Source organism: Hyperolius riggenbachi, chromosome 7 (assembly GCF_040937935.1).
Source record: "Hyperolius riggenbachi isolate aHypRig1 chromosome 7, aHypRig1.pri, whole genome shotgun sequence".
NCBI classification, from domain to species: Eukaryota; Metazoa; Chordata; class Amphibia; order Anura; family Hyperoliidae; genus Hyperolius; species Hyperolius riggenbachi.
Window position 1 is genome coordinate 314,542,069 of NC_090652.1, and position 10,174 is coordinate 314,552,242.

At 43.6% G+C, this 10,174-nt stretch overlaps 1 protein-coding gene and 1 long non-coding RNA gene across 2 annotated transcripts in view; one reads left to right on the plus strand and one right to left on the minus strand.

Moving 5' to 3' along the window:
- The window catches only part of LOC137525226 (uncharacterized), a 100,158-nt gene that overhangs the window by 67,691 nt on the left and 22,293 nt on the right, over nucleotides 1-10,174 (minus strand). The window lies entirely within an intron of this gene.
- The window catches only part of SLC15A2 (solute carrier family 15 member 2), a 98,398-nt gene that overhangs the window by 42,603 nt on the left and 45,621 nt on the right, over nucleotides 1-10,174 (plus strand). The window contains exon 5 of the mRNA XM_068246214.1: nucleotides 9,817-9,916. Within this exon, the coding sequence (XP_068102315.1) occupies nucleotides 9,817-9,916 (100 nt within the window). The remainder of the gene's footprint in view (nucleotides 1-9,816; nucleotides 9,917-10,174) is intronic.

Sequence of the window (10,174 nt, forward strand, 5' to 3'; positions counted from 1 at the left end):
TATAGTAGAATGCAGTAAAGAGGCCCTGTAGTGACATATAGCAGAATGCAGTAAAGAGGCCCTGTAGTGACATATAGCAGAATGTAGTATATAGGCCCTGTAGTGACATACAGTAGAATGCAGTAAAGAGGCCCTGTAGTGACATACAGCAGAATGCAGTAAAGAGGCCCTGTAGTGACATATAGTAGAATGCAGTAAAGAGGCCCTGTAGTGACATATAGCAGAATGCAGTAAAGAGGCCCTGTAGTGACATATAGTAGAATGCAGTAAAGAGGACCTGTAGTGACATATAGTAGAATGCAGTAAAGAGGCCCTGTAGTGTCATATAGCAGAATGCTGTAAAGAGGCCCTGTAGTGACATATAGTAGAATGCAGTAAAGAGGCCCTGTAGTGACATATAGCAGAATGCAGTAAAGAGGCCCTGTAGTGACATATAGCAGAATGCAGTAAAGATGCCCTGTAGTGACATATAGCAGAATGCAGTAAAGAGGCCCTGTAGTGACATATAGCAGAATGTAGTAAAGAGGCCCTGTAGTGTCATATAGCAGAATGAAGTAAAGAGGCCCTGTAGTGACATATAGCAGAATGCAGTAAAGAGGCCCTGTTAGTGACATATAGTAAAATGCAGTAAAGAGGCCCTGTAGTGACCTATAACAGAATGCAGTAAAGAGGCCCTGTAGTGACATATGGTAGAATGTAGTAAAGAGGCCCTGTAGTGACATATAGCAGGGTACAGTAAAGAGGCCCTGTAGTGACATATAGCAGAGTACATTAAAGTGGCCCTGTAGTGAACTATAGCAGAATGCAGTAAAGAGGCCCTGTAGTGACATATAGCAGAATGCAGTAAAGAGGCCCTGTAGTGACCTATAGCAGAATGCAGTAAGGAGGCCCTGTAGTGACATCTAGCAGAGTACAGTAAGCAGGCCCTGTTGTGACCTATAGCAGAATGCAGTAAAGAGGCCCTGTAGTGACATTTAGTACAATGCAGTAAAGCGGACCTGTAGTGACATATAGCAGAATGCAGTTAAGAGGCCCTGTAGTGACATATAGCAGAATGCAGTAAAGAGGCCCTGTAGTGACATATAGTAAAATGCAGTAAAGAGGCCCTGTAGTGACATATAGCAGAATGCAGTAAAGAGGCCCTGTAGTGACATATAGCAGAATGCAGTAAAGAGGCCCTGTAGTGACATATAGCAGAATGCAGTAAAGAGTCCCTGTAGTGACATATAGCAGAATACAGTAACGAGGCCCTGTAGTGACATATAGCAGAATGCAGTAAAGAGGCCCTGTAGGGACATATAGTAGAATGCAGTAAAGAGGCCCTGTAGTGACCTATAGCAGAATGCAGTAAAGAGGCCCTGTAGTGACATATGGCAGAATGCAGTAAAGAGGCCCTGTAGTGACATATGGCAGAATGCAGTAAAGAGGCCCTGTAGTGACATATAGTAGAATGCAGTAAAGAGGCCCTGTAGTGACATATAGTAGAATGCAGTAAAGAGGCCCTGTAGTGACATATAGCAGAATGCAGTAAAGAGGCCCTGTAGTGACATATAGCAGAATGCAGTAAAGAGGCCCTGTAGTGACATATAGTAGAATGTAGTAAAGAGGCCCTGTAGTGACATATAGCAGAGTACAGTAAAGAGGCCCTGTAGTGACATATAGCAGAGTACATTAAAGTGGCCCTGTAGTGAACTATAGCAGAATGCAGTAAAGAGGCCCTGTAGTGACATATAGCAGAATGCAGTAAAGAGGCTCTGTAGTGACATATAGCAGAATGCAGTAAAGAGGCCCTGTAGTGACATTTAGTACAATGCAGTAAAGAGGCCCTGTAGTGACATATAGCAGAATGCAGTAAAGAGGCCCTGTAGTGACATATAGTAGAATGCAGTAAAGTGGCCCTGTAGTGACATATAGCAGAGTACAGTAAAGAGGCCCTGTAGTGACATATAGCAGAGTACATTAAAGTGGCCCTGTAGTGAACTATAGCAGAATGCAGTAAAGAGGCCCTGTAGTGACATATAGCAGAATGCAGTAAAGAGGCCCTGTAGTGACATATAGCAGAATGCAGTAAAGAGGCCCTGTAGTGACATATAGCAGAATGCAGTAAAGAGGCCCTGTAGTGACATACAGCAGAATGCAGTAAAGAGGCCCTGTAGTGTCATATAGCAGAATGCTGTAAAAAGGCCCTGTAGTGACATATAGCAGGATGCAGTAAAGAGGCCCTGTAGTGACATATAGCAGGATGCAGTAAAGAGGCCCTGTAGTGACATATAGTAGAATGCAGTAAAGAGGACCTGTAGTGACATATAGCAAAATGCAGTTAAGAGGCCCTGTAGTGACATATAGCAGAATGCAGTTAAGAGGCCCTGTAGTGACATATAGCAGAATGCAGTAAAGAGGACCTGTAGTGACATATAGCAGAATGCAGTTAAGAGGCCCTGTAGTGACATATAGCAGAATGCAGTTAAGAGGCCCTGTAGTGACATATAGCAGAATGCAGTAAAGAGGCCCTGTAGTGACATATAGTAAAATGCAATAAAGAGGCCCTGTAGTGACATATAGCAGAATGCAGTAAAGAGGCCCTGTAGTGACATATAGCAGTATGCAGTAAAGAGACCCTGTAGTGACATATAGCAGAATGCAGTAAAGAGGCCCTGTAGTGACATATAGCAGAATGCAGTAAAGAGGCCCTGTAGTGACATATAGCAGAATGCAGTAAAGAGGCCCTGTAGTGACATATAGCAGAATGCAGTAACGAGGCCCTGTAGTGACATATAGCAGAATGCAGTAAAGAGGCCCTGTAGTGACATATAGCAGAATGCAGTAAAGAGGCCCTGTAGTGACATATAGCAGAATGCAGTAAAGAGGCCCTGTAGTGACATATAGCAGAATGCAGTAAAGAGGCCCTGTAGTGACATATAGCAGTATGCAGTTAAGAGGCCCTGTAGTGACATATAGCAGAATGCAGTAAAGAGGCCCTGTAGTGACATATAGCAGAATGCAGTAAAGAGGCCCTGTAGTGACATATGGCAGAATGCAGTAAAGAGGCCCTGTAGCGTCATATAGTAGAATGCAGTAAAAAGGCCCTGTAGTGACATATAGCAGGATGCAGTAAAGAGGCCCTGTAGTGACATATAGCAGGATGCAGTAAAGAGGCCCTGTAGTGACATATAGTAGAATGCAGTAAAGAGGTCCTGTAGTGACATATAGCAGAATGCAGTAAAGAGGACCTGTAGTGACATATAGTAGAATGCAGTAAAGAGGCCCTGTAGTGACATATAGCAGAATGCAGTAAAGAGGCCCTGTAGTGACATATAGCAGAATGTAATATATAGGCCCTGTAGTGACATACAGTAGAATGCAGTAAAGAGGCCCTGTAGTGACATACAGCAGAATGCAGTAAAGAGGCCCTGTAGTGACATATAGTAGAATGCAGTAAAGAGGCCCTGTAGTGACATATAGCAGAATGCAGTAAAGAGGCCCTGTAGTGACATATAGTAGAATGCAGTAAAGAGGACCTGTAGTGACATATAGTAGAATGCAGTAAAGAGGCCCTGTAGTGTCATATAGCAGAATGCTGTAAAGAGGCCCTGTAGTGACATATAGTAGAATGCAGTAAAGAGGCCCTGTAGTGACATATAGCAGAATGCAGTAAAGAGGCCCTGTAGTGACATATAGCAGAATGCAGTAAAGATGCCCTGTAGTGACATATAGCAGAATGCAGTAAAGAGGCCCTGTAGTGACATATAGCAGAATGTAGTAAAGAGGCCCTGTAGTGTCATATAGCAGAATGAAGTAAAGAGGCCCTGTAGTGACATATAGCAGAATGCAGTAAAGAGGCCGTGTTAGTGACATATAGTAAAATGCAGTAAAGAGGCCCTGTAGTGACCTATAGCAGAATGCAGTAAAGAGGCCCTGTAGTGACATATGGTAGAATGTAGTAAAGAGGCCCTGTAGTGACATATAGCAGAGTACAGTAAAGAGGCCCTGTAGTGACATATAGCAGAGTACATTAAAGTGGCCCTGTAGTGAACTATAGCAGAATGCAGTAAAGAGGCCCTGTAGTGACATATAGCAGAATGCAGTAAAGAGGCCCTGTAGTGACCTATAGCAGAATGCAGTAAGGAGGCCCTGTAGTGACATCTAGCAGAGTACAGTAAGCAGGCCCTGTTGTGACCTATAGCAGAATGCAGTAAAGAGGCCCTGTAGTGACATTTAGTACAATGCAGTAAAGCGGACCTGTAGTGACATATAGCAGAATGCAGTTAAGAGGCCCTGTAGTGACATATAGCAGAATGCAGTAAAGAGGCCCTGTAGTGACATATAGTAAAATGCAGTAAAGAGGCCCTGTAGTGACATATAGCAGAATGCAGTAAAGAGGCCCTGTAGTGACATATAGCAGAATGCAGTAAAGAGGCCCTGTAGTGACATATAGCAGAATGCAGTAAAGAGTCCCTGTAGTGACATATAGCAGAATACAGTAACGAGGCCCTGTAGTGACATATAGCAGAATGCAGTAAAGAGGCCCTGTAGGGACATATAGTAGAATGCAGTAAAGAGGCCCTGTAGTGACCTATAGCAGAATGCAGTAAAGAGGCCCTGTAGTGACATATGGCAGAATGCAGTAAAGAGGCCCTGTAGTGACATATGGCAGAATGCAGTAAAGAGGCCCTGTAGTGACATATAGTAGAATGCAGTAAAGAGGCCCTGTAGTGACATATAGTAGAATGCAGTAAAGAGGCCCTGTAGTGACATATAGCAGAATGCAGTAAAGAGGCCCTGTAGTGACATATAGCAGAATGCAGTAAAGAGGCCCTGTAGTGACATATAGTAGAATGTAGTAAAGAGGCCCTGTAGTGACATATAGCAGAGTACAGTAAAGAGGCCCTGTAGTGACATATAGCAGAGTACATTAAAGTGGCCCTGTAGTGAACTATAGCAGAATGCAGTAAAGAGGCCCTGTAGTGACATATAGCAGAATGCAGTAAAGAGGCTCTGTAGTGACATATAGCAGAATGCAGTAAAGAGGCCCTGTAGTGACATTTAGTACAATGCAGTAAAGAGGCCCTGTAGTGACATATAGCAGAATGCAGTAAAGAGGCCCTGTAGTGACATATAGTAGAATGCAGTAAAGTGGCCCTGTAGTGACATATAGCAGAGTACAGTAAAGAGGCCCTGTAGTGACATATAGCAGAGTACATTAAAGTGGCCCTGTAGTGAACTATAGCAGAATGCAGTAAAGAGGCCCTGTAGTGACATATAGCAGAATGCAGTAAAGAGGCCCTGTAGTGACATATAGCAGAATGCAGTAAAGAGGCCCTGTAGTGACATATAGCAGAATGCAGTAAAGAGGCCCTGTAGTGACATACAGCAGAATGCAGTAAAGAGGCCCTGTAATGTCATATAGCAGAATGCTGTAAAAAGGCCCTGTAGTGACATATAGCAGGATGCAGTAAAGAGGCCCTGTAGTGACATATAGCAGGATGCAGTAAAGAGGCCCTGTAGTGACATATAGTAGAATGCAGTAAAGAGGACCTGTAGTGACATATAGCAGAATGCAGTTAAGAGGCCCTGTAGTGACATATAGCAGAATGCAGTTAAGAGGCCCTGTAGTGACATATAGCAGAATGCAGTAAAGAGGACCTGTAGTGACATATAGCAGAATGCAGTTAAGAGGCCCTGTAGTGACATATAGCAGAATGCAGTTAAGAGGCCCTGTAGTGACATATAGCAGAATGCAGTAAAGAGGCCCTGTAGTGACATATAGTAAAATGCAATAAAGAGGCCCTGTAGTGACATATAGCAGAATGCAGTAAAGAGGACCTGTAGTGACATATAGTAGAATGCAGTAAAGAGGCCCTGTAGTGACATATAGCAGAATGCAGTAAAGAGGCCCTGTAGTGACATATAGCAGAATGTAATATATAGGCCCTGTAGTGACATACAGTAGAATGCAGTAAAGAGGCCCTGTAGTGACATACAGCAGAATGCAGTAAAGAGGCCCTGTAGTGACATATAGTAGAATGCAGTAAAGAGGCCCTGTAGTGACATATAGCAGAATGCAGTAAAGAGGCCCTGTAGTGACATATAGTAGAATGCAGTAAAGAGGACCTGTAGTGACATATAGTAGAATGCAGTAAAGAGGCCCTGTAGTGTCATATAGCAGAATGCTGTAAAGAGGCCCTGTAGTGACATATAGTAGAATGCAGTAAAGAGGCCCTGTAGTGACATATAGCAGAATGCAGTAAAGAGGCCCTGTAGTGACATATAGCAGAATGCAGTAAAGATGCCCTGTAGTGACATATAGCAGAATGCAGTAAAGAGGCCCTGTAGTGACATATAGCAGAATGTAGTAAAGAGGCCCTGTAGTGTCATATAGCAGAATGAAGTAAAGAGGCCCTGTAGTGACATATAGCAGAATGCAGTAAAGAGGCCGTGTTAGTGACATATAGTAAAATGCAGTAAAGAGGCCCTGTAGTGACCTATAGCAGAATGCAGTAAAGAGGCCCTGTAGTGACATATGGTAGAATGTAGTAAAGAGGCCCTGTAGTGACATATAGCAGAGTACAGTAAAGAGGCCCTGTAGTGACATATAGCAGAGTACATTAAAGTGGCCCTGTAGTGAACTATAGCAGAATGCAGTAAAGAGGCCCTGTAGTGACATATAGCAGAATGCAGTAAAGAGGCCCTGTAGTGACCTATAGCAGAATGCAGTAAGGAGGCCCTGTAGTGACATCTAGCAGAGTACAGTAAGCAGGCCCTGTTGTGACCTATAGCAGAATGCAGTAAAGAGGCCCTGTAGTGACATTTAGTACAATGCAGTAAAGCGGACCTGTAGTGACATATAGCAGAATGCAGTTAAGAGGCCCTGTAGTGACATATAGCAGAATGCAGTAAAGAGGCCCTGTAGTGACATATAGTAAAATGCAGTAAAGAGGCCCTGTAGTGACATATAGCAGAATGCAGTAAAGAGGCCCTGTAGTGACATATAGCAGAATGCAGTAAAGAGGCCCTGTAGTGACATATAGCAGAATGCAGTAAAGAGTCCCTGTAGTGACATATAGCAGAATACAGTAACGAGGCCCTGTAGTGACATATAGCAGAATGCAGTAAAGAGGCCCTGTAGGGACATATAGTAGAATGCAGTAAAGAGGCCCTGTAGTGACCTATAGCAGAATGCAGTAAAGAGGCCCTGTAGTGACATATGGCAGAATGCAGTAAAGAGGCCCTGTAGTGACATATGGCAGAATGCAGTAAAGAGGCCCTGTAGTGACATATAGTAGAATGCAGTAAAGAGGCCCTGTAGTGACATATAGTAGAATGCAGTAAAGAGGCCCTGTAGTGACATATAGCAGAATGCAGTAAAGAGGCCCTGTAGTGACATATAGCAGAATGCAGTAAAGAGGCCCTGTAGTGACATATAGTAGAATGTAGTAAAGAGGCCCTGTAGTGACATATAGCAGAGTACAGTAAAGAGGCCCTGTAGTGACATATAGCAGAGTACATTAAAGTGGCCCTGTAGTGAACTATAGCAGAATGCAGTAAAGAGGCCCTGTAGTGACATATAGCAGAATGCAGTAAAGAGGCTCTGTAGTGACATATAGCAGAATGCAGTAAAGAGGCCCTGTAGTGACATTTAGTACAATGCAGTAAAGAGGCCCTGTAGTGACATATAGCAGAATGCAGTAAAGAGGCCCTGTAGTGACATATAGTAGAATGCAGTAAAGTGGCCCTGTAGTGACATATAGCAGAGTACAGTAAAGAGGCCCTGTAGTGACATATAGCAGAGTACATTAAAGTGGCCCTGTAGTGAACTATAGCAGAATGCAGTAAAGAGGCCCTGTAGTGACATATAGCAGAATGCAGTAAAGAGGCCCTGTAGTGACATATAGCAGAATGCAGTAAAGAGGCCCTGTAGTGACATATAGCAGAATGCAGTAAAGAGGCCCTGTAGTGACATACAGCAGAATGCAGTAAAGAGGCCCTGTAATGTCATATAGCAGAATGCTGTAAAAAGGCCCTGTAGTGACATATAGCAGGATGCAGTAAAGAGGCCCTGTAGTGACATATAGCAGGATGCAGTAAAGAGGCCCTGTAGTGACATATAGTAGAATGCAGTAAAGAGGACCTGTAGTGACATATAGCAGAATGCAGTTAAGAGGCCCTGTAGTGACATATAGCAGAATGCAGTTAAGAGGCCCTGTAGTGACATATAGCAGAATGCAGTAAAGAGGACCTGTAGTGACATATAGCAGAATGCAGTTAAGAGGCCCTGTAGTGACATATAGCAGAATGCAGTTAAGAGGCCCTGTAGTGACATATAGCAGAATGCAGTAAAGAGGCCCTGTAGTGACATATAGTAAAATGCAATAAAGAGGCCCTGTAGTGACATATAGCAGAATGCAGTAAAGAGGCCCTGTAGTGACATATAGCAGTATGCAGTAAAGAGACCCTGTAGTGACATATAGCAGAATGCAGTAAAGAGGCCCTGTAGTGACATATAGCAGAATGCAGTAAAGAGGCCCTGTAGTGACATATAGCAGAATGCAGTAAAGAGGCCCTGTAGTGACATATAGCAGAATGCAGTAAAGAGGCCCTGTAGTGACATATAGCAGAATGCAGTAAAGAGGCCCTGTAGTGACATATAGCAGAATGCAGTAAAGAGGCCCTGTAGTGACATATAGCAGAATGCAGTAAAGAGGCCCTGTAGTGACATATAGCAGTATGCAGTAAAGAGGCCCTGTAGTGACATATAGCAGAATGCAGTAAAGAGGCCCTGTAGTGACATATAGCAGAATGCAGTAAAGAGGCCCTGTAGTGACATATGGCAGAATGCAGTAAAGAGGCCCTGTAGTGACATATAGCAGAATGCAGTAAAGAGGCCCTGTAGTGACATATAGCAGAATGCAGTAAAGAGGCTCTGTAGTGACTTATAGCAGAATGCAGTAAAGAGGCCCTGTAGTGACATATAGGAGAATGCAGTAAAGAGGCCCTGTAGTGACATATAGGAGAATGCAGTAAAGAGGGCCTGTAGTGACATATAGGAGAATGCAGTAAAGAGGCCCTGTAGTGACATATAGCAGAATGCAGTAAAGAGGCTCTGTAGTGACTTATAGCAGAATGCAGTAAAGAGGCCCTGTAGTGACATATAGCAGAATGCAGTAAATTGATCAGGATACCCACTTGTGGCCTCACTCACACTTGGGCGCTTTTTGCCTGCGATTCATGCTTAGCAGTTCACCGGCGATCAGTAAAACGCTGTTGCACAAGTAATCCTATGAGATCACTCACGCGATTGTGGCACATTTGCGATTTCTGACGATCGCAAACCTGCTGCATATAGCATTTTCCTGGCAATTATGTTTTGGTTCTTATTCATTGGAATGAAACTTGCATAACGCAATCGCCAAAAAATCGAGATGTGAAAGTTAATTATTCTGATTTAAGCGTCGGAAACACCTCCTATATCTACATATTGCTCTATATTGGTATGTAACCCCGCCTCCCAGTGATGTTCAGCTGTGCAGAATTCTGGGAGACCAGATATTTTGTACTGGCTTCGGAACTCTCAGTAAATGAACATTCCGCGGCCATCACCTGACAGCAGTAAAGATGTCAACACATGGGACAAATGTCAGAATGTAAATCAGGAATCAGGAAAGATTTTGCAATGAAAAAACACGGACTAATCTATAAATGAATATTGTAAAATAAAATAATTAAAAAAAGCAATTTAATGCATTACTTTATTTTCACTACAGTTCCTCTGTAAATGACCATAGTGTAAATGATCACCCGTCTTTGTCTGTTTCTCAGGGCTCTGTCCATGATCGGTTTGGTCGCCATTGCCTTCGGTACCGGCGGTATCAAGCCGTGTGTGTCGGCCTTCGGAGGTGACCAGTTCGATGCAGAGCATGTAAGATGTCATCCTCTACACATGCAGATAACAATATTCAGAAACATGAACTGTGGAATGCTTTCACAGAAGAGTAAAATAGCACCGCTCAATGCCAAGGGGCTGCCCTACAGCCAACAAAGTCTGGGAAGGGGCAATGCCCCCCCCCCCCACCCCCACACTCTACACACACACACACACACACACACACACACACTCACACTATACACACACCACACACACTGTACATACATACACACTGTATATACACACACACAC